Genomic DNA, 24,751 nt, shown 5'->3' with positions numbered 1-24,751 from the left:
AGAGCTGGGGCTGAGTGGGAGCCCCAAAGCCAAGAGGAGGAGGCATCTATGAAGGCACCACAAGCTCAGTCCCATCCAGCTCCTCTTGCAGCCATCTGAACCAAGGTTATGGCAGAGCTGACCCAAAGTGAAGGCTGCCACATGGCTGGGGAAAAGTGATTATTGAGTCTCCGTGTGGCCCTGACACTGTGATCCAGAAATTATCTTGCTACGACAGTGGTAGTTAAATCAGGGGCCATGACACTAGCCCTAGAAGTTGAGGCACTTTTGAGGTAAAAGCTGTGAGATTCTCACTAAAATCCAGATCTCACTCTTCCTGGGTGAGGGTTCTAGGTACATGGTCCATTACACTTTTCCCATAGTACTTTAGCACTACTTATTTCACAGGTGTATAATTATCACTTTCCTCCTGTGTTTTTCTCATTCAGGCAGCTTAACTACCCCACAGCAGAGCTTAAGAATCCTGCAGGAGGGAGGGAGGAGCTGCTGTTCAGGATCTTCCCCACCTCCCCAACTGGAATGGGCTGCTGTTCCACCACCAGCTGACCTTTGCCTCAAAGACTGATGCACTTTGCAAAGGTGCGACAGGGCTGGTCCTTTGTAATTTGACTTTTGTTTGCTATGGAAAGGCTGGTTTGTTTGCTTTGCACTTAAGGCCCACAGTTTACTTAGGACTCTTCAAAATCCCATATAGGTAAATACATGAAAAACAAACTGCTGAAAATTAGTCTGGTCAAAAGTGAGGGACTGCTATTTCTTAATAGCATACACTTACTTCATTCTGCAGAAAAAAAATATTTTCCACACTTCAAATGTCATCCGTGACACAAAAAAATCCCCAAGCTTTTCAAACACAAGTTAAGTGTTTGTGTTTTAAAGAGTACTGTAGTGCTCGACTTTCTACTTCAGGCTGTTGTGAATTACATCAGAAGATAATGAGGTCAGTGTTTCAACTGAAAGTGCCAGTTCCATTTTTATTGTTGTAAACTGATTAAAACTGGAAATGCTGAATTATAAAACCATGAGAGGTAGATGGCACAACATTCAATAAATTAACTCCACACTTTAGAGCTTCCTATCCTGATCCTCCTAAGCCAGTTCTTAGGTTTTCTTACTCTTGATTCATCTGAGCATTTAAAATCAGAGAAAATCCTCAGTAAAGTCAGTCGGAATTTTTGCCCCAAAAGACCTGAAATTTTACTTTTTTTTTTTTTTTTATCCTGTATTTGATTCTGCACAAATCACAATTGAAAATTTATGTGTTTGGTAGTTGTTGCTATGCATCAATCCCTGCCCAAACCAGTTCTTTCACTTTGGCTATTTAATCTCTGGCTAGTTATACCAGTGGCAAGAGTAGTATTGTGTATATATATATATATATATATCTGATGGGGGTTGTGCTGGAGTAGGTGTAGACTATAGTATTGTTTCTCAAGTGCCTCCTCTTTTGATCATATTTAAATGCTAAGAAGAAAGGCACACTTTTTCTTCATCCACCCTTGAACTGATGCTATCATTTGAATACCTTGAAGTACAGCATAGATTCATTTTCTATCATTGCTTAGGTGTAAGTAGAATTTTTTGGGAAAAAAAAAATGGAAGTGTGTGGAAAAACACTTGGAGAAAATGGAATGGAGAAGATACAGGGGCATGGCTCCTTAAATGTCACATAGCTGCTACACAATAACTTCATCTGCTGAACTGCAGCCAACTGGTGTAAGCACTTATAAAATTTAGTGAGAATGTAGTGAGCAATGAATTTTCCTGAAAGTATGCTAAAACAGGGTTTCTTAGTAGGTTTATGGTATCTATTTCTTCTGGGTTTCTTTGATACAAACCTGTTTGACTACAGATTTTCAATATTAAATCTGTAGGATGTCTTTTAGAGGCCAATGAGATGTGGGTGTGCACATTGGCACTTTAAGCCTTGCTCCCCTCCATCACGGTGTGCTGCACATTTCAGCTTTCAAATAAAATCAAACATGATTTAGATTACTTTTTTTTTTTTATCAGAAACAAACAAAACTACTGCTAAACTTCTTAGAAATGGTCTTCTAATTAGTCTGAGCAGAAGATCACTGAGAAAATGACATTTTTTAAGATTTGCAGCTAAGTGAGAGCTGCTTTTGGCAAGGCAGAGCAGACTTAATCTCTCGCTGCTTTCCCCGCAAAGGGCAGAACATTCCCCAAATTTTGCGAGGTGTCTCTTGTTTTACTGGGCTTTTAAAAACAACTTTCATTACTAATTATGTACTTTCCTTAAATTTTCCACTGGGAAGAGCTTGAAAACACAGCCTTGCTATCCAAAATAGCTCAACACCCCGGGAAGCAAAAAAATCCCTAATTCATTAGAGGCTGATAATTCATAACTTTGGGCTCTCTTTTCATACTTCCTTCTGGCGTTACATTACTGGGGTGCTGCTGGGGTGCTGATCGCGGCGGTGCCGCTCCCACCTTCCCCTGCAGATGTTGCAGAGGCTCCGCCTGAAAGTTTCCCCGGTGCACAGGCAGGAGCAGAGGGGAAGCGGAAAAAGATTTATGTTTAATTAGGGAATTTTACCGGTAAAAATCAAAGCCATCCTGTTAGCAGAGGAGCAGCCGTGCCTTCGCGGCCCTCACGGGACGGGTGTGGGCGGCGGAACGCTGGTGAGCGGCCGAGCCCCGCGGCGGGAGGGAGCCGGCAGCGCACCGCCCGCGCGGCGGCGTTTCCACGGCAACCGCCGAGGCTGTGGCAGCTCTGGAAGATGTCGGGCACCGGGGACCGGAGCGGATCCACGGGCTTCGTGTTCCGATTCCTGCCCCAGAAAGTTTTCCCCTGCCTGGAGAACAGGGACATCCGCGACCGACTCCTCAAATGGTGTGTGGGGGGTGGGCGGCTCGCTGAGGGGAGCGGGGAGCGATGAGAGGCGGGTGGGAGGGAGGAGAAAGGGTGGGCGGTGCTGAGGGCCGGGGCCGTCCCCGCACCCTCAGGACTCCTGCTGTGTAGCATTGGCGGGTCCGTGTCTCTGTCTCTCACCCGCCTCCCTCTCCCTACCCCCTCCACTTCACCCTCCCGGCCGTGTTTGGAAGTCACCTCAATATTTTTCAGGCACGTGAAACCCTTGTTCTGCGGAGCAACGCGTTTGTTCTTCCAGAATTAGCCAAAATCCATTTCAATTTCGCAGCGTTGCTCTGATGCTATTTGAGCAGCGGTTTTGCTTCCCTGTCTCTCCATGATGGGCTGGGAGGAAGTGATAAGCAAAAACTGTGGGAGGGGGAAAAGAAAAAAAAGAAAAAAAAAAGTACTTTTTGGTCAGAATAGGACTTTCTGTACTGTGTCCTAGGCTCATTTGCAGAGTGAATAAGTACCTAGTATGCACAGTCGTTCATCTCATTTTTCCATTTCAGGTCCATGCACGGCAGGATCATGGCACAAGCATTCAGTTTCGACCAGAAGTTTAAGCCCTATGAAAAGGATGAATTTGTTATGGTAGTTCTAAGTCCTTTAAATTCAAAGTTGCCTTTTTTTTCCCCATGAAATGATAATCTCTTGGAAAACTGCACAGAAGCAAACACCATAGCAGTATTAACATGCTATTCACCTGCTCGCTGTCTTCTCTTTATAGATGATTTAGGTGTGGTGCTCAAGCCTTACTCTGTGGGTTAACTGTATTGTCCAGTAAAAATATTTCATATTGCAGCAGTGTTACACTATTTTAAGGGGAAAAATTTAGTCATTTAAGATTCCCAAGAATCTGAACTGGATGCTGATCTTGGCCACGGCCTTTAGTATTGGGAAGTCCACCCAGAGGGAGTCTTTAATCAGTGTATGTGCAGTTGGTACCCTTGCTCAGAGCTATAATTGCATTGTCACAGTAAATAGCCCCATGCCATTAGAACAGCATATGCACCATAGATCCACCTGAAAATGCAAGATTGTGGAATTTATTGGGTATCACTGATTTATACTGGAAGTTTGGGCACTCTGCTTTTTGGGACTCAGTCTCTTGCTCATTTTTTGTCCTCCATTTTTGTTGTAGGCAAAGTTAAATTTGTTCATCTGTTTGTTCATCAGACAGCAAAAGTAATCAGCTCTGGTTTTAAAAACTATGGGGTTTTTACATCTGTTGTTTTAAAAACAACTCTTTGACTTGTTGTATGTTTACATTGTTATCCTGGTTAAAGAATTCAGCCTTTTGTTATTTGGAAGAAATTCACACAGAAATGATTAATCTCCAACTGATAAACATTTCAAATGACTGAAGTTTACAAAATATGCATTTGTTTTCTCAGTCATTTTGAATCTCTTTTGAATAAAAACTTTTAAAATATCGCAATGAAATTATGAACTCTGAGTAGCTGTGAAATAATTAAGAGCAAAGGGAACATTACATTATATAGTCTGATCTCTGTATCTCAGAGGTAGTGAAGAGATTTAGTGGTGGAGAGACTGAAAAATTAATACATTTCTTAGCAACTTCTTCAGTGATTATTCACTCTGCTTGGATGCATATGCATAAGTGTGGGTTTTCTTAATTGACTTATTGTTTAGACTTGTCAGATCCCAACATTAGTCCTTTTTTAATTGATAAATCTGTAAGATGGAGGATTTACTGTGGAATATCTTCTCCATCCCTTCAATAACTTACAGATTTCTTGTATATGTAATTTTTTGTTAAGTCTCTACACTTCTTCAAGCATCAATTTTATTTATAAAATGTAATTTTACTGTCATAGTTTGCATTTAATTTTTTACTTCAACAACACTGTATGCTGAGATAGAATTGTTTCATTGTCTGTACCTCCAAGGATTTCAGTCAACCTTTTCCTGTGTTCTTGGACTAACATTAATTCTTCATCTATGTACATGGAGACCTTGAATACATAAAAGACACTGACTACATGCAGTTATAAAACGTGTATTTCGTGATGTGATATTTAGTATCCAAACTGAGAGATCATACAGAATTAACTTTCTAATTGCATCCTTAGAGGTTGCTTTCAAAGTATCCAAGGCACTATAAATTGTGATTTTATGTTTCATTTCATTAACTTGTATTCTCTTATTTGACTATTACAGGCATTTTTTAATGATCAAAATGTGAACTCCACTTTAAAGTTACTGTCATCTTCAGGACAATGGACTACATTGGGTAAATTTAGGATAAATTAATCTTAAATAAAAATGGCTGTGTAACTATTTTTCTCTAATGCAATTTGTAATAATGAAAGTTAGTATTTGTGTATCTTCTTTTACTCAATAATAAGATTCTTACTTGGTTGGTTACTAAATTGTCACATTTTACACTTTTTTTTTCCTTGACCTCTGCATTGATGCAGAAATCAAGCTATTACATGTATTTTCAAATGGTCAGTGATATCCAGTTGGCCTGATCATGTATCCAGACATAATCAGCTACATTAATTCTGGAATTATAGTACTACCTTATTCAGATACTTGGAGAAATAATCTCCTATAGATGCAACCACCTTACGTAGGGCAGATCTGAGATTTTTTATTTGTTAAAAATTAAAGTTGAAAGAGCAGATGATTAGATAGAGCACAGCCCCAAGCTTGTGTAAATCTGCTGTCTGCACAACAAAAGTGGGTGCAGAAATAGAACCATGGGATAGGTTGCTCTAGATGCAGTCATGGCATGAGGTTGACTTCTAGTTTGTCACCATGTAATTAACTCTTATAACTCTTGATTATGTCTGTAGATGGAGATGAGACATTAAAGGACAAAGACCAAAAGCAAATAGCACATGATTTTATGGCACCACTTTGAAATTGTAATTTTAATGATGTAAATGGCACACAAAAGTTCATGGAAATTGCATGTGATAATGTAATGGGATTTTGTGCATAATGTGAATTCTGACATTGCCAAAGATATTTTCCTTAAAAGGAGTATTTTAAAAGAGGATAGTGGGAAGTCCTCACTTCTTTTGGTTTGTCTGCAAATGCTTTACTGTGTGTAAATATTTAATGGAGCTTTGGGAATTTTCTAACTTTTCCATTTCAACTCTCTGAAATTGGTATAAGGTTCCCCTGTTATATACGACACTGGACCTTGCCATCTTTTTTGTCAGCAAAATCCATTTTCCAAACACTGTATCCTGCTGTTAAAACAATTGAAATATATAAGATTAAAAAATTCTCATTTTACTCCTCAGGTACCTCTTTTTCTCTCTGGCAAGCAAAAAGAAAATAAATATATTTCAAACCATGGGTAAACCTATTCCTGCTTTAGGCAAGAAATTTTTGGGGCTATCTGTCCAGCCTGTGACTTGCCAGTCCCTGCAGAGAAGGTCAGGAGGTTACATACCTCATGTTAAGAGCAGAGGGTCACTTGTCAAGTATCCCAGTTTAATGCCTGATCCTGCTCAGTCTTCCTCAGCAAAGAAGTAATGCATTTTGTTCTGAGGACTGGAAGGGTTCCCTTTCAAAATCCTGAACAGCTGGTATACCCCATTTGCTCTTAAAATTTCATCTTCCCATTCTTTGCCTATTTTTGGTGAGGAATGTTGGCACATTTTTCTATACTTAGTCTTCATGTGCATTTTTAAAAAATATAGTAAGAATTAGCTTTGAGTGGGAGGAGGTAATAAATCATCTACTAGAATTTTCTTGTGCAGACATGGAAATATATTAATCCAGATATATCATTTAGTTATCACTGTAGTGTAACTCTTTTACAAACGAGTTCCTGTTCTTGAAAGAAGATACTGGAAATGGGCTTATTTTGCTTTATAGAAAATCTGAAGAAAATTATATTATCTACATCAGTTCAAATACTGTGTTCATCCCCTTGCAAACAGAAATGTTACAGTTATTGCAGGGGGAGAATTTTTGAGATACATAATATAAATGTGGTTTACAGAGGCTCTTTGAAACTTGCCTCCTCCTCCCTGCCTTGAGCTCGGGCATAAAGTGTTTGTGGATCCACAGAAAGATGTCAGAATAATATAAAACATATAAAGCATAATATTACTTCACAAGAGTGTTTGTTTTCATTATCTTTTATGTCTTTTTCCAGGCTGTGGTCCACTTTTACCTTGTCACTAAGAAATTATTTTTCCTTTAATTAAGTGGGTGTGGTTTTATGTTCATATTTATTTCTACCTACTCCCTGTTACTTTTCATCTTTTCCTAAAATCTGTCTCTAATTCTTTATTGTTTTTTTTTCTCCTGTGTCTAATATTTTTTTTCTTTCTCTTTACTGCTTTTTATCCTCACCCTAATATTACCAGACCATAATAACCTCATTATCCATCTGTTAGATCAAAAGGTGGCATGAGGAATGCAACATGTACCTCTATCCTCAACTTGTCCATGTGCTGGGGTTCCTGGTAGGATCCCACAATATAGTACATTGTCTCTAAGGCTCCAGCTGTAACATTATTTAAATACAACATTTTAGGTCAACAAGGCACAAAGATATTCTCTGCTCTGTTTTTTTTTCATGAGACAGATACTACTCTCATGCCACACTTTTTTGGCTGTTGTAGCAGGGGTATTTCTTCCCCTCTTCATGGCTGCATTCTGTCATATGCTTTAAGGCCTCCCTTCATCTCTTACTGTCATATTTCTAAAATAGAAGCAGCAAAAGGAACAAATTTGATGCATATCAACTTATGTCTTGAGTCTTGTCTTGTTAAATAGCTGCAAGGAAAGCTAAATAGTGTTTTTTCCTCAGACACACTACTGGCCTTGCACCTATCAGCAGCCTTGGGATGGCAGGACTGTATCTGCATAAGGTCAATTAACTGAGAAGTTATATTCAAAGGTGTAGGGCTACTGTCTTGTTTGTAAATAAAAATTGAGTATTTTCCTAAGAAAGATTCTTCAGTTGCTATATGTACTTGAAGCTCTAACAGTTGTCTTTGGAATAGGCTTTAAAAATCTGGAAGGTAATCTTAAATCATCAGTTTTTTACACTACTGTTACAGGTTTTAGTTTGCAAAAAATGTAGACATATTTTAAAACTATAAATCATCAACCTGCACCTTTTACTTTTGAAATATCTTATCTTTTTTTTTTTTTTTTTTTTTTTTTTGGTACTACACACTGAACTGGTATTATGTATGTTCTATATAAACTGTTTTATAAATAAGTTCCAAAAGGTTTATCTGAGGTAAAAGTAATTTTTAAACTTTGGAGAAATTCTAAATATACCTAATCTGGGGTTTATCTGCCCCATACTAGATATGCAATGTGTTCATTTAAAAGTATATTGGCAGCACTTTATAGATATTCCAGAGCTAACTGTTTTAAGAACCTTAATCTGCTTCAGTACTTCTCAGCTCTTTGTTTTCCACTTGCAGATCTGTCAAGGCATTTCTTCTTATTATTTTATTGCTCACTTTTACAGTGTTATTAAAGCTGGTCACTGTTTTCCAGGAAATTCTGGATCTCCAATTTCAAGTCTCACCTCTCAAATTGAGAACAGGAGCTTACAGTATATTTAAACTTTTCCATTTATAGTTTGGTTTTCTGAACCATTGAATAGATTACAAAACTCTTGATCTTTTTTCCTGATGAGAGTTTTCAGAAAATCTTCTTTTCAGAGCAGAAGTGTGTCTCCTTTCCTCCTCCTCTCCCAATAAAATCCTAACACTCTGAGGCCTTATAAATAGCTCACTTTCTTGTACTTTGAGATAAATAACTGGAAAAATTGAAGATGTCTCTTTTGTCTCAAGTCATTCAGCATCTGATTTTTTTATTAGTCTTTGCTCAGTATTTGATTCATAGGCCTCTACAAAATCATTGCTATATTTGGGGTTAATTTAGGTCTTATTAAAGCTCTTGTAAAATAAAAATTCTGTCCCTTGGAAACAAAGCTAGAAAATTAGAAGTTAGAAGAGTCTGGAGGTAAGGAGGTGGGAGGAAGTATAATTTAAAAAATTGACTTGTTTTTTCCTTAGGCTATAAGGCTGTAAGTGAGTTTTTTCTGACTTGTAGTTTTAGTTATATAATTTCATTGTTTTTTGATAGTTATGCTTTGGACAGGTAGGAGAATGTTCCAAACCATTTTTCTTTAGTAAAAAGTACCCTTTTTCTTAACCTTATTTGTAGATGTGAAGCCAAGCAATTAGATGTCAGGCTTTTCTCTATAGCCTGTGTTTTTCATCACATTGTCCAATAAAATAATTATAAAATCTCAAGCCAGTATTTTATCCTAAGATGACACATTTTCAGGCCATCAACTTATAACTTCTCTTTAATTTTTCCATTGGTGTTGATCAGGTAGGTGGTACAGTTTACCTGTTTTTAGATGCCAAAATTAATGTACTTAACCTATGAATGAATAATCTCCATGTAGTGTATGGGTGAAATCCCAAGGACTTCTTGGAAGTGGGGGGAAACAAATTTCAGGCTCTGCTGTGCTTGCCCAGATTAGGAGCAGAATGAAATTACAGGTGCTTTTGGAAGCATCATGGTTCATACATCCCTTCTAGGCATATTTCTTTTCCTGAAATACTGTCATCTAAGTGAATCTGTTTGTCACACCACCATTTAATTTTATCATTAATTGTATGATCAAAAACCTTTTGACATTTTGATAGTTTTGACCAGTTTCTCATAAAGGGAACCCTCAGAGGAGAAAAGATAAGAATAAACTCATGGAAAGCTGGAATGCTGTGAATATTATCTCTGCAAAGTCACATTGCCCTTGTCTTGCATGCTCACTCATGCTTACTTGGGCTCTCCTCCCCTTTTCTGTTCAGCAGCACTTTAAAGAAAGCACATGGAATTAGACTGAGCCCAAAGCTTCTTAAGCATGGAGTCTGATGCTGTTTGAGATGCCATGAGTTACATGGTGCCACACGTACAGATTTACATATGTTGTACAGTATATATAGAAAATCTCTGCCCTTATGGACTGATGTCTCATTAAGTGAAATACTGTAGGGCATCTCAAGTAGCACTAGACATCTATGAACAACAGAATCAAACCTTGGATACTTGCAAGTGCAGAAAACAGAAAAATTACAGAAAAACTTACTGTACACTTAATGATTACAGAGAATCCTTCTGATTCATACAGGAAGTGCTGGTAGTAAATAACTGGTTAGTAAAGCTTTCAGTAGCTAAAAATTAACTTTTTAAAAACTTCACCTGTAACACCAATCCAAAAATTCATCAGGGCTCCATTCATTTTCTGTTTTACTTTGTAGGGTGCTGTCAGCAGCTATTGACTTTTGTCCTTTCTCATGCCAAATTTGGTATTTGTCCTCAGTTTCTTTAAGGCTTAAGCTGTGGAATGTGATTTCCTAAGGCTGTGATCTAAGGTGATGTTGAGTTCACGTGGTGTTTCATCTTGTTTCAATTGATAGTATTGCCAACAGAGGGAGCAGACACAGGAGCCTTCATGGAAGGCAGCCTTCAGAGGAATTTACTGTTTTCTTCACACTTGTTTCTTAGCTTTCTTAAGGTTTTGAGGGATTGTGTGATTGAGTCACACTTGTGTGATCTGTATTTTTTTAAAAGATATGTCACACAAAACTGTTACATTTTCCTATTTATTGCAAGAAACTTGGCATGAAGTCTTCCTATATATTCCAGATTCCAAAGTGACAAAAATCGAGGCCACAGTGGTGCCCTGTACACAGATTTCCATGTCATTTTTTGATCGGCTGTACTCTGAAGGAGTTGTTAGAGAAAACGGAGATATTGTGAAATGTTATGATGACTATTACAATGATATTCTCATCTCTGATGAATTAAGGAAGGTCAGTATAGCTATGATTAATGTCTTCTAATTTTTCATACTCTACTAGGTATCATAAGTACATATTTTTCAGTTGTTTTTTTCCCTGAAATTACCTACTTTCCATGGTAAAACTGGGCATCTGTAGCCACATTAGGAAAAGACTGAGTCACAGCAGCTGCTCAATGTGTGAAAGCGATGGCTGTTTTCCAGGTGGGCCCTCTATCTTTTTTAGGTGGGAGAAGGAGGTAAAACCTTCTCCTACCCACTCCTGTCTCAAGTAGTCAGTGCTTGGGTGTGTGGGGGGTAGGGTATGTGGGGAATGCAGCTGCTCATTTGCCTACAAGGGCAGAAGAAGTGGTGTGAATGGAAAGGTCTCATGATGCCCAGAGCTACTGGTTTACCCAACCTTCCAGGTCACTGAAACTGACTGTACTCTATAGCTACATCCTGTGCTTGGAATCAGTCTTCTTCCAGTAGTGCCCAGTTACAGAACAAGGGGTAACAGGCACAAACTTGAACACAAGAAGTTCCATCTAAATATGAGGAGGAACTTCTTTACTTTGAGGAAAGCAGAGCACTGGAAGAGGCTGCCTAGAGAGGTGATGAAGCTTCTGTCTCTGGAAACATTCAAAACCCACCTGGAAGCCTTCCTGTGCAACCTGCTCTAGGTGAGCCTGGTCTGGCAGGGGTAGGGTTGGACTAGATGATCTCCAGAGGTCCCTTCCAACCCCTGCCATTCTGTGGGTCTGACCAAATCACATGTGAAGACATTTAGGGAAAGACATCTTCATATGTTTTCACTGAAACAAAACAGAGGTAATGATGAAAATGGAAATTATTTTTCAGTGTAACACTGGAAAAGGACTAAATATAACTCTAGACTGGAGTTTTACTGCGAGGTAAAAACTGTTTTCTATACCCTGGTGTCTCTCTATAACTGTGACACCTTCTTAATCAACATATGACTTCATTGTGTTTCTTTTGACTTCATAAGCTAGACATTTTTTTTTTACTTATGTTTGTTTAGCATTAGCAAAGCATAGTGTGGGAGAACAGGATTTTGCTCTTCCTTGTATATATAATCATCCTAAGTACTTAATAATTATAGAGTTGCACTCATTTGCACTTGGCAAATCCTTTGAAGGCAATGTATTTGAACCAGTGACACTGGTTACAGGATATGCCCTGAAATACTGGTCTGTCTTGTAAAGTTCTGGGAAAAGGACAGGACTCATGTTTAAACTTCACATGTGGTTGGTAGCCTAGCAGTTCAAAATACTATATATTTATTTACAAATCGGGTATGTGAGAAAGATTTTCTGCAAATGAAGTTTACTGGATGTAGGAACGTTAGAGGCAACATTTAAAATAAGAAAGCATTGGAGTTTCCTCCATTGGAGTTTCCTTCCATTTTCCTTTCCTTGGGATGTACGTGTCTGCATTTGCAAGTTGAAGGATTCATATTTGATTGAAATAAATGTGATTTACTCAGAAGACATAAGATAGCAAACAGAATTAAGGGACAAAATCTTCCAGGAATGGCTTCCAAGCTTTAAACCACCCAATGCCCTAGGAGGGTGGACTGCAGGGAGCAGCAGGCTCACTGTCACCTGGTGTCAGTGTCCAAGCTCCAGGGTTTTTTCCTGCCTGCCGTGTCTTCCCCTGCTTCAACCAAGACGACCACTGGGCTATGTATAAGGTGGCCATCAACAACAATTGCTGCCCAGGCCCTTTTTCACTCAGGTTGTGTAGTGGTGTTATAGAGAGGGACAGAGAGCAGTAAGGTCATGTCTAGCTTTGACCAGTTTGCCTGGGTTGACATCTCCAGTTTGGCTGTTGTGACTCACTTGTAGCCATACTGAATTACAACTCCTGTCCACCCTGGCAGTGTGCAGTCTTGGGACTCATCTAGCAAGTCCTCTGTGTTCATATAACATTGCAGCAAAAGTCAGATGAGAAGAAGGGAGGCAGCTGGATAATGTGTCTGGTTTATCCAGGCTACAGATAAAGGCTCACTGGAGTCTGTACTGCAAATGGTGTGAGTTTGAGCAGTTTCCTCTGGGACATCCTTGAGATTCCTTTACAATTGTGAGATAACAATATAAACTTAGAGTAAAAAAACCCAATGTAGACAAAGTTACCAAAGACAAACTAATTGGCATAACAAATACAGCTGGCTTATTTTCAGATTATTGATCATGTCATTAGTATGATGGGCAATTAACCACTGAATAACAAGATGCTTGAAAAATCTTTCGTTATCTTTTGTGGACACAAATATGAGAGTGATTCTGCTTTATACTGGATCTATAAATTATGAACATAGTTGCATCATTAAAAGAAGCCTTTAGAGAGAAGTACTTATTATTTCCACCCCTAGTTCATACATTTGAGATGGTCATAAGCTCTGTGTCACAGACAGCAAAGCACTGGCATTGCTTATAAACTTCATCTCGTATAAGAATTTTTTGTCTGTTTGACTTCTTCATTGTTTTCATGTTCCACAAGGTCTTGCTTCTGGAAGATTCAGAACATTATGACTTATTCAGTGAAATGGATCGGAAGGAATTTCTATTCTGTCTTTTTAAGCATCTTTGCATTGGAGGAACTCTTTGCCAGTTTGAAGATGTAATTGAACCATACTTAGAAACTACAAAAGCTTTCTATAAAGACTTGGTGAGGTAAGTGCAGCAGTGATGGAATTAGATGATCTTTAAGGTCCTTACAGCTGAAACCATTTGATGATTTTAAGTGTTTTCTGTTTTATAAAATTGTATATATATGTGCTGAACATACATTCTTTGTGTCAATTTGTATAAATTTATTATGCATTACTACTTCAAAAATAGGGCTGTATTTAATCAATTTGTGAGTATACTATCAGAATACCATGTATCAAAGGTAGAAAGTAGTTCAATGGCAAAATACATGTAACTTCAGTGGCAATTGTCCCACAAAAAAACTTTTAAAAAAATATTACATAAATGGACATAGGAGTTTTATGATTCACTCCCATTTAAAAGATTGTTATTTATGTAATTGTCTGCTAAAAACATGGCATGGCACTAGAACCAGAATATGTTCCTGCTGTCATTGATAAAATATCAACACATAAGTGTTGGATATATAGTCTTGACTACTTTGAAGCTGCTTTTGCCTTAGGATTTTAAGATTTAAATAATTAAGTTGAAATTTTTAGTTCTGTATGCATATATAGGTATTGGGGTTTGGGTTTTTTTAAATACAGTTGGATTTTGGCATTCTTAATTTTACCTTTACATTTACATTTGTATTTTCTTGAGATTAGAGGTGGTTGATTGAAGGCTCCAGTTCAGAAAAAAAAGAAAAAAAAAAGAGGCAGTGTTTTGCCCTGTTTTGGTATGTCCATATGCTGCCTTCTCTCACAGACAAAGTTTCTTATTTCCTGGCTAGTGAGAAATGGTGAGATAGTTATCAGTTCTGCAGGGATTCACTCCTAGCTCAGCTGATGGCAATGTGAAGGTCATAAATTATACTACTAAAATTTTATCTTGTATTATACTTTGCCACACATAGAAAGTATTTGTAGGATAGTATAAAGAACAATATTTGCCTGAATGATGTAGAACACTTGCAGACCTATAAAAAGTGAGATAGTACAAGAATTCTGATAATATGGATACCAAATAGTGCAATGGAATGTACACTACAAAGGCTTTAACTTGCTTAAAGCAGGAACTGGTATTTTACTTCCTTCTCAGCTCTATCTGGAATGATGTGATGACCAAGTGTTACTTTATCTCCTATTTTAAGATCCTACTCAAAATATTAGAACAAAATCATGTAAGATGTATTTGTCTTCAAGTTTGTTCTTAAAATATCTTTGGATAAACACAGAGTAAAATGAATATGTCTCAACAAAGATACAGTGACAGTATTAGATTCTTAATCACCTGAATATTTCTTTACTTTTGTACCTTTTCTGTATATTTTGCTATATCAAAACAAAATATTTAAGGCAAAAGATTTTGCTGGATTTTAAAAATTTTTTTGTAATACTTAACAAAGGAAGCTTACAAAAACTTTAATAACTTCTGAATCAGCTTTCAGCTTTTCTAGTAGTTAGTACTTTTCAGGGTGCATGTTGATTTAGTCATAGGCCATTTCCTAGGGCCGTCTACAGAACAGTTGGTACTTGTAGAAAAACAAGGGAAATAGAGAAATTGAGTGTTCCAATAATTTCTCTTAGAATTAACTTGGATTGGTGTACTTCTTAATTTGAATGTTGTCACTACTCATTAAAGGTTTGTTACTGTTTTGATTAGTTTTGTTCCTTTAGTATCATACACAGACAAAAATCAAATGAGTTCTTCAGAAATACAGAATAGAACAAAAGGATCCATCAGTTCTACTCTCTCTTTTAATTTGTTCACTCTGCTCTTGCGAAAAGCTGTGTTACTCTAATCCTTAGTTTTAGTTAACACTGCATTGACTGCAACAGTTTCTGCTCTTGTATTGTTGAATTGACCTAGGACAAAGCAAAATTGAATCACTTCCTTCACCTTCTTGCCTTTGCTGTTGAATTGTTTTCTCCTGAAGAAATTCAAGTTTTCTTCTCAGAAAGACCTTGCTTTTTTTTGCCTTCATGTCTCCTTAAACCTTTCTTCCTTCTCTTTACTTTTTCTGCTGTAAATTCCTATGAGGTGTTGAGTAGATCTTGTTAATTAAAAAAAAATTTAAAAATCTTGCTTTCAAGCTTTGCTTTTTCCATCCCCCAAATCTCTTCCCTATTGGCCCGCTTTATATTTCTGATTTTTCTCTTAAGGGCTACTTCTTTTCTTTGTACAATATCAGGCAAAAAATTTCAAGGTCCATTCCTCTGTTTTCTGCTGTTTGGGGTTTTTTTCCCCAGCTGACAGCTCTCTTTCTATCCTCACAAGTTTTGAAGTACATCTACTTAATCCATATGACCTAACTGTTCTTCAATTTTATCTACTATGTATCTCTCCACTTCTTCACATATAAATGTCTGCTCATTTCTCACTGCCAGTGGAGATGGTGTTAACACTGAAGAAGAAACTCACAGTTTAACTAAAACTTTTATCTTCCTTCATTGATAATTTCTTGTTGGTCCCATGAGAAGTTGATCTTGACATTTCAGACTTTTTCTCCCCCTTCACAATCACAGTTGTCTCCTGCTTTGTCTCATTTCTCCCTGCCCCCAATTTATCCAAAATGATGTTGCTCTTTTATTACCACCTTTTTTAGAGGGAGTAAAAGCCAATGAAAGGATAAGGAATGCCGCTTTGAGGAGAGACACTCATGCCACAGTCTTGACTGAAGTTCCAATTCCTAGTCCAATGTGTGCATTTACTTCATTTTTACACAAATTATGCCAGAAAATAAAACAATGAAAATTACTTCCTTGGGGACTCTTATTTTCAGTAAATAATTGCTTAAATTCTGTTTACCAAAGAGTTTACCTTCAAATTTCTATTTAAAAACAACTATCATTTAAATTTTTCTTTTATAGACTGCCATCCTCCGTCTGGTTGATCTCTTTTAGTCTTGGGCTGCAATAACATTGGACATTTTCTTTCTTCCTAAAGTGGTATTAAAAACTTTTTGTGCTATTAAAAAAATCTGTAAGCTTTAAATTTTGTCTTGAGGGCTCACAAGGCTTGGTAAAAAAACTGGATAGTGCAGTAATGGGTAGCTGCTAGCTGATGTGCACTGAAAAATGAGCTCCCACGGATGAGCTTCCTCTACTTTTGGTACACTTTATAGAGGTATAGGCAGCCACTGGTTGGTCCTGCAACAGTTCTTTTGGAAAAGAACCCTGCTATGAAGAGTTCCTCAAAAATCTCTAGAGCCATGAGAGGCACACCTATTATAAGCTTTTTCCCCACTTTACTTCCTTACAGTCTTCCTTCTGGCCTCTTCTGAGTTCTAACTCCAAGGCACAAGCATTCAAAATAGTGCCAAAAGGTCTGAGATTTCATTTTATTAAAGCGTTTCCACATACAGTGCTTCATTATGAGAAGCAGCACTTATCTTAAATTAACTGCTCTAGATATTTTACAAGCACAGTTAGAAAATTCCAAATACAACTGTTAAATGGCAGACATTTTCTCCTTTGTAAAAAGAGTAATAATTACTTCCTAATGAATTAGGCTCAAATTGTATTCTGTTACTAATCCAGCAGTAATTAATTGGTCTGCGACTAGTTGAATCCATCCAGAAATTTAGTGCTAAGTGTCATCCTGTGTTACATAGATAACTACAACAAAATCCTTTTTGTAGTATTTTTGGTTTAATTAACTAATAGCTTCACATGACAAAAACATGTTAGTTAAAATATAACCTATGAATCTTTGTTGATAAATATTGCTTTCTCTACTTAACCCCTGCTTTTTCTTAATGTCTCTCCCTGGTGACAGCTGCTGTAGTATGTTATAGTCATTGTTCTCTTTGACCTTCTGTGCCTTGTACATGCTCTTTACACATAATAAATGAAATTATATGAAATCAGCAAATTGTTCTTTTAAAGTCTGGAATGCCTAATAAAATACTGCCAGTAAAGTTATGATATAAGTAGAACCTAAAGGGAATCGAGAGATGATGACAAACTTTGCTTTTCATAAAAAGATAAGAGATGCACATTAAAATTATGATGGAACTTCCACAGTCAATTAATAGTTTAGACATTAACAATGGGAAATAACGAAGGACAATATTAAGACTTTTTTTAGGGAAATACTGCCCACTTCAAGAAGGCAAGGTAGCTTTCTCTCAAAACTTTTAGGAAATAAAAAAAAGAAATAAAGCAAACAAGCTTGTCAAAGGCAATCTCCTGGTTTCTTTCAAGTCAATAAGGTAAGAATCCCATTTGATTCTGGCAGAGAGATTATATTGCCTTAAAAATTAACCAAAGTAATAGAAATAAACAGTCTGGAAAATGACTTACAGGAAGCTTGCCTTTTGAACACAGAGAAGTTGCAAGGGGAAAATTTCTCAAGGCAGTGGAATAAATAGGAAGCCTTATTATCTGTCACTGCTTACTTTGGTATCTTGGATATATATAACATAAAAATTGAGAAACCAGAAATTTTAAGTCATTATTTTCAGACACAAGAATGTGAAGCCAGAATTTAGATATATCTGTAGCTTTGGGGGATACTGGTATAAGGTAGAAAGTGCTGATCCCACTAACCCTCTTATCTCTTGTTCTGAAGTTGTCCCTATTTCAGCAGAGATGGTTAAACAGTTTCTGAACTGCTGCAGTTTACAGCCCAGGACATTAGCATAAGCTGACATCCAGGTTAGTTTATCTGAAAGGCCAGTCTGTAAAGTGCAGTGCTACAGAAGCTGAGTCATGAACCAGTTGAGCTGTCCCTGCTGGGAAGGCAGTAATCTCTGGAGAGCTGGTAAGGCCAACAACTGGGGCCAGTACCAGTTTCAGCAGTGCTGTCCCAGTCCAGTTGCAGCAAAAAAATCTGAGAAAGCCTTGTTACTGACTCACCACAGGAAAGATCAACTTCACAGGATAGGCTTAATTCATACATGACTGTGTCACTGCAGATGAAATCAGTTAATCAGACAGTCAATTTCTTTTATTGGTTGGAGAGATTGAATCAACAAAGATGCTGCTGGTTGATTTGGGCTTTGTTCTTACAAAAAGAAACTTTGCAAAAGCAGTGGTAATAGGGACTGTGGTCAGACAGCTTGAGGATGCTGTGGTCTAAAAGTGGACTCTTGTTTAACACACATCCTCAAGGAAGCTGGCAATATGGGGACCCTTCCCAGGAACCAAACAACCAAACCTGTTTTTGACAAGGCAGGTTTTGAGCTATGCATTTCTTGGAACTGTGTAAGTATGGACTTTATAAGCCTCAACTGTTCCATGAGTTAATGTAAATAGCAATCTATGAAATTAAATAGCTTAACAGACATTGTATGAAGAAATGTAAGCATCACTTAAAGCAGACCCTACGAAAAATGACACGTTTAGAAATACTTAAATTGAAAATACATTGAAATGCCTAGATGCCTGGTGATAATATCTCAGTGTTATTAGTAATTGTGATGGAAGGAATGGCAGTCTTCACAACAAAAAGTCTAGAAATACAAAAATTCAGAACTGATACCATGCTAAGTTGCATATCAGTCTATATAGCAACATTCCAAAGGAGGAAAAATGAGCATCAACAATAATTACTTATTAACTGAAAATGTTCTAATATCTGCATTTCTTCACTATTACTGCTGCTACCTCTTGTATCCTGTATTGATGGAGTTCACTTGGCAGGGTTTTTTTCTGAGAGAAATGTGAAAGGATTTTTACAAAATGTTTAGCTGAATAACTTTTCCTAGGTATCAAAATGCAAACTTTCTATTGGAGTCACCTAGGCCTAGGTAATATTGCTGTGCTTTAAATGCTGAAAACAGTGAAACCAACTAAGATCTAGATACAGTCAATAGTTTTCAGTTAAATGTCATAATATCCACTTTAACAGTGATCAACAAAATTTTGCATAGTCAATATGACATGAGTTGAATTTTAACAACTAGTTTGAGTGAAAAGATAATGCATATGCTAAAAATGTATTTCTTAAGTTAAGCACTCTAACAAGCAGTAGTTACTGCACATATTAAGTATATTTTATTCCCCTGGATTTCAGTGTTCAAAAGGATCCTGAAACAAAAGAAATACGCATTATTTCTACAGTCTTCAGAGTCTCTGCATATGTAAGTATTCCTAAATTTTTGGTACAGGATTTTACTGCAAGTAACATGCATGACATGAAAATAAACACACAATATTCCATTTTAAAGGATTATTTTTCCATAGTTGCTGAAATTTTTTATTCATTAACTCCCCCTGATCTCATCCTACTTACATGCTTTACTAACTCTATCAATAACTACCAACTGAAGTTTTATTTGGTAGCTCACTAAAAATAGATTTACTGGATTACACTCCAAATTGTAACAGTCATCCAGAAACTATTTTTTTTTTAAAAAAAAGTACCATATCTTTAGGTCTGAGTAATTCTGAGTTTAGATCTACTTGAGATTGCTGTTAGGATTAAGAATCCACTCTTGACTTTGTATAGTTCTGTATTTACAAATGTTGCTATGTAAATGCTAGAAATGTTCTGTACAGACTGCAAGGAAGCTTAGAATACAGAATGGTCAAAGTGGTGAGATGACTGCTAACCTCCTTTCCTGCTCCCTTGCCAAATCTTATTCCTATCTGTTTCTCTTGCAAAATCACACATTTACCATCAAGATAAGTTTGAGCATAGGTGTCATTTAATTGTTATGGTGGGATGAACTATCCCTAATTCTTCTTGAGTAACCAAAACATGTAATAATGCCAGATAATGTACCCACTTTCAAAAGAAAAAGCTGATGTCATTTCAGACTGCAAAAGCTTCCCTGTAAATTGGCAGTAGCCCAGTTGTTCATCTGTGGGTCATCATCATCATCTTTTAAGTAGTGTGTGTGATTCATAAAAGGCTTTTGAAAGGATTTTGAAAATAAGAACTTTTTGAGTGTATCAAAATTTACCTTTCTACCAGGAGGCAGACTGTAATAAAAATAAAAAGGCAACCCCCTGATAACTTGTTCCTTGTTCTGTTTCCTCCCCATCTCTGAAACAAATGTATCGATAAGAACTTTGCAGATTCCCATGTTTAGGTAAAGGTATGATATTTAGGAGCTCCTCTAACCATCTTTGCTATACATTAAATATCACCAGTATTAAAAAAAAAATTTTAAAATGTAAAAAAAGAAAAGAAAAAAGACAAAGTTTGGCTTTACTGCCCATGCTGAAAATTTGTGAGGTGAAGGAGAGTTCTGAAATTCTGCTTTCCACTAAAGAACATCCTGAAGAATTTTCTCTCAGAATAGAAGAAGGCTTAAATGGCACTTTTAGACTGTTTGATGACTCTGTGGATCAAAACTCTTTAAACTCCACTTGTAATTTATAGGAAAGGCACCTAATGCAGCACAAATATCTTCTGCTTGTGATGAAACTGTTCTCTCAAGGAGATAACTACATTTCTAGCAGAAATGCAACGAGATGTAGCTTCTGAGTTAATTTGTTAGATAAATATAGAGTGTGTTCTTATAATGTTGAGGTGACACTGTTTAAGCCATGTTTCCTTGGTCTGTACTGAAAGAAATGGACTTACTCTCTTAGCTTTCTGTAAATAATAATTAAAAAAAGCTGTTTTGGTAAACATGATTTGAAAAGCAGCTAAGATGTTAGAATGCACATTTTTGCAATCTAGATTAATAAATGGACAAATAAACATACTAGTATATTTGTACAAGAATAAATTGAACCAGTAATTAAGGACTTCATGTAACACTATCCTGGCACTATGACTTCCTTTTTATTTGTTTTTTAAGCTGTGGCTAAGAAACTCTTATTTTTTAAAACAATATCTAAAAAAGCATGCTATTAGAGATGAACATATTTTAAGGTACTAAGGTGTAGTTATAAACATCTGTAGATCTGTTTAGCATCAAAACTCAATAGACCCAGGTATCACAAGAGAAATAATTTTAAATCTTGTGACTGAGTACTTTGTTGAACTCCAAATACCCTAGAGAACTTTCGGGACTGAATATAATAAAACATCATTTACAGCTGAAGTGTTTGGATTCTAATTGGTATCTTAGAACTTTATGTACCTGAAGCCCAACTATGGCAGTGTTGTAGATCAGTGTAACACATAGTTTATTTCAGAAGTATTTTTTTAAAAAAAATTTATTAAATGATGTAGTTTTGAGAGATGTGAAGTACTATCTTTATTGCTTTATTATGCTATGCATTATGCTATGCATATGTACTCTTAAGTCATCAGTTCATTAGCTGTGTTCCTACATAGAAAAAAGAATTATCCTGCTCTAATATCCATAAATCAATAATTACACCCCTGCATGTCTGAACTGAAGTCCACACTGCAGATGGAATTGGTATGAATCCTAGTTCAGGCTCATGCACCCTATTGCTCTAAAAACAAGAGTGAATCTGTGTTAATTCTTGAGATTTTATGTTTGAGTGTTTTAGGGGTTTTATGACCTCTTATACTAATTAAAATAAATTTAAGAACCCATTTAATTAGATTAGATTTATCTGCTACCAGGTTTGGTATATTCTGGAGTTCCTTCAGATGCCTCATCACCAGCATTTAAGCAATTTTTGTTCTTGAGCTGTTGAACAGGTTTTTTGTGTGCTAAAAGGTTTTGTGTTTATACAGTCAAAACCTTAACTGCTATCAGCTGATTCCATAAGGACTACAGGAGGGGGATCTTCAGCAGCAATGGGAAAAAATGTTTAACTAGCAATGACATCCTGATGTTGGTAGTCTTCTGTTTGGGTTTTTGTTTGTTTGTTTGTTTGTTTTTCATGCATAAGCTTAGGTTATTTTTGGATCAAGCTCCAAAGGCATTATGATGCTGATTACTGTAAAGTCTTACAGGTTGCTCTCCTTACTGCAACGGACAATCCAGTGTTTGATACACGAGTATCCCTAAAACACACCTGAAGAGAGATGGGAATCTTAAAAATTGAAGCTACAGACTATTCTATGTTACTTAAAAATAGAATGTTATTTTTAGTTTGTGGCATTTGACTACCATCGGAAAATGTGAATAAACATTATCAAATCTCTATGTATCTTAAACAGTGCTTTTATCATGCTGCTTATCTTAGTTTCAGATTTATAGTCTTAATAATCACTCAAAGGAAGACACCAGAACATATAGTAGGGGTTTCAGCCTCTTTGAGGTAACAAGAGCAAATGAGGTGTCAGTAAACAGCTATGATATGAAAATTATATATGGTCCTTAGAGTAGAAATTGGAACCTATAACCATTGAGGGAGGTTGCAACTGTTATATTTCCTTGGTCAAAAAAAAAAAAGATTGTTTTATGCCAAGAAAGACAGCTTCAAACAAAATGATGTGAGAGATGTGCCTCCAATCTGCAATAATCTGTAGTCTGGGAGTTTAACCATAACACATGCAACCATAGGAGGTTCTGCATAAATATAAGAAAAAGCTTTTTCACTGTGAGAATGACAGAGCACTGGCACAGGCTGCTCAGGGAGGTTCTGGAGTCTCCTCTGGAGACTTTCAAAACCCACCTGTGTGTGTTCCTGGGTGACCTGCTTTAGGTGATCCTGCCCTGGCAGTGGGGTTGGACTCGATCTTTTGAGGTCCCTGTCTGACCCCTAACATTCTGTGATTCTTTGATTCTGTGTTATATAGGGTTTTCCCTTAGGCTAAAAAGGGGAACAAAGGTCTTGAGGAGGTTTCAAAAGATAGAAGGTATCAGCTACACATATGTTGATCTTTTAGATGTTCAATTTGCAGACTAAATGTATAAAAAAAGAAGAAAAATCAACTCCTCACAAATCCTCCTCCATCTAGTTTCTCGTTTCACTACTGGCTTTGAAGCATGTGTCAAGTTCTGCTGCCCTGATAGCATTGAAGCTTTTATTGACATGGGCAGACATAAAATGTTCAACTGAAGCCCCCAGTTCTTGCAGTGGTGGTTGCTGAACGTGTTTTGTCAGAATGAGGATTTTGGAGTTAGGTGCCTAGATTCCCTCAAACCCTTTCTGAAGACTGGCACACAAAATGTTTTCATTAACAGTTCAAACCTGTTAAATAAGAGCTGTGACAAGGGTTTTTCTTAAATGCAGTTATTTGAAACTGAACAGATGCATGAGCAAATGTCCGATGAAAAAGAATTACTGATAGGACAGCTTTATGTATTAGCATGGAGTCCCTAAATGTTTTTTTGTTTTGAAGGAAACATAATTGGACCCTTGTATATTTAATAATCTGTATTTTGGACTCTAATGGTGTAGACGCATGCTTACATGTTTAACTTTGCATTTTATATTAATATTAAATTTACTTGGAGGGTAATGGAACTATACAGAGAGAATGACTGTGCATTTTGCAGTATCAGGATCCTCACATAGACAAAATGCTGCTTCAGTCAACTATGGTGTATTTGTTGTATTTTGCCACCAAATAAACTGTTACGGTTGGAACAAATTATTGATTTCATTCAGTTTTTATGAATTCTCGTATGGGTATCCATGTTGCCACTAATAATGTTTTGTTTCCCTTCCTCTCAGGACGAAAATGGCCTATGTTACCCTTCAAGCAAAAGCCACGAACAGACTTTTGCCTACTTGATTGTGGATCCCTGCAAGAAACACGTGCATAGCCTCTATCACTCTTTCGGTAAAGGCTTATTTGATAACTAGGTCCGAGCCTGGCCGCTCCACAGCTGTAATGGAGGTGGCCTTCTCTCTGCACGAATTTCGGTAGGAATTGCCTGGCTTTCTTACCAGGGTGGTGCACGCCTTAATTACACGTCCAGAACGGCTCCACGTTCACACAGATGTTACTGTGTGACAGTTCTGTGCAACTTTTCTGTGTTCAAAATGGACACTTCTTGAAGCTATTTTCCTGGCAGTTTTTGTCTCCCCTTCTAAAAGGTGTTTCTCTAGATGTTTTCTCAGCTTTTCAGATCCACGACGCAGAAATGCAGGGGCAGGGGCCAGAGTCAGTGAATCTCTGCCGAACCGGGACAGAGCCCGGCCCGCTCCCACTTCCCTCCCTCCCTCCTGTCACCCCGGACCCCGGTTCGTCCCGCGGGGTAACAGCCCCGGGAGGCGAGTACCGCTCGGGGAGCCACCGCCACCGCCCCACCACCCCACCTCCCCCAGGTGAGACAGGGGCCGAGGTCGTCAGGCTGAGCCCTGCCTCCTCCTCCTCCTCCCGAGAAGGGTCGGGCCGGGCCGGGCCCCACCGCCCGATCCCCGGAACCGCCCTCGCTGTGGGAGGGAAGGGGTGATCGGCGTGAGGTGGGGGGTGTCCCGGCCCGAGCCCCGCGCTTCCCACGGGCGGGACGCGTGTTGAGCCTCAGCCCCTGCCCGGACGGCGGGGGCACCAACCCCCCACTCCGGGCCGACGGGGGAAGGGAGCCCGGCCGCCCGTCCCCACCCCCGCTGGCAGCGGCCGCCTGGAAGTTGGGATAGA

General features: G+C 37.7%; 1 protein-coding gene across 1 annotated transcript; it reads left to right on the top strand.

Moving 5' to 3' along the window:
- The first annotated feature begins 2,743 nt into the window (after positions 1–2,743).
- CFAP300 (cilia and flagella associated protein 300) lies at positions 2,744–24,173 on the top strand. The gene is made up of 7 exons (XM_030464051.1): positions 2,744–2,857; positions 3,388–3,469; positions 5,060–5,132; positions 10,550–10,716; positions 13,206–13,378; positions 19,358–19,424; positions 23,842–24,173. The coding sequence occupies exons 1-7, from the start codon at positions 2,745–2,747 to the stop codon at positions 23,971–23,973; spliced, it is 807 nt and encodes a 268-aa protein (XP_030319911.1). The 5' UTR covers position 2,744; the 3' UTR covers positions 23,974–24,173.
- The last annotated feature ends 578 nt before the right edge of the window (positions 24,174–24,751 follow it).

Source organism: Calypte anna, chromosome 1 (assembly GCF_003957555.1).
Source record: "Calypte anna isolate BGI_N300 chromosome 1, bCalAnn1_v1.p, whole genome shotgun sequence".
Classification (NCBI taxonomy): Eukaryota; Metazoa; Chordata; class Aves; order Apodiformes; family Trochilidae; genus Calypte; species Calypte anna.
This window is presented reverse-complemented; position numbering and strand designations above follow the sequence as displayed.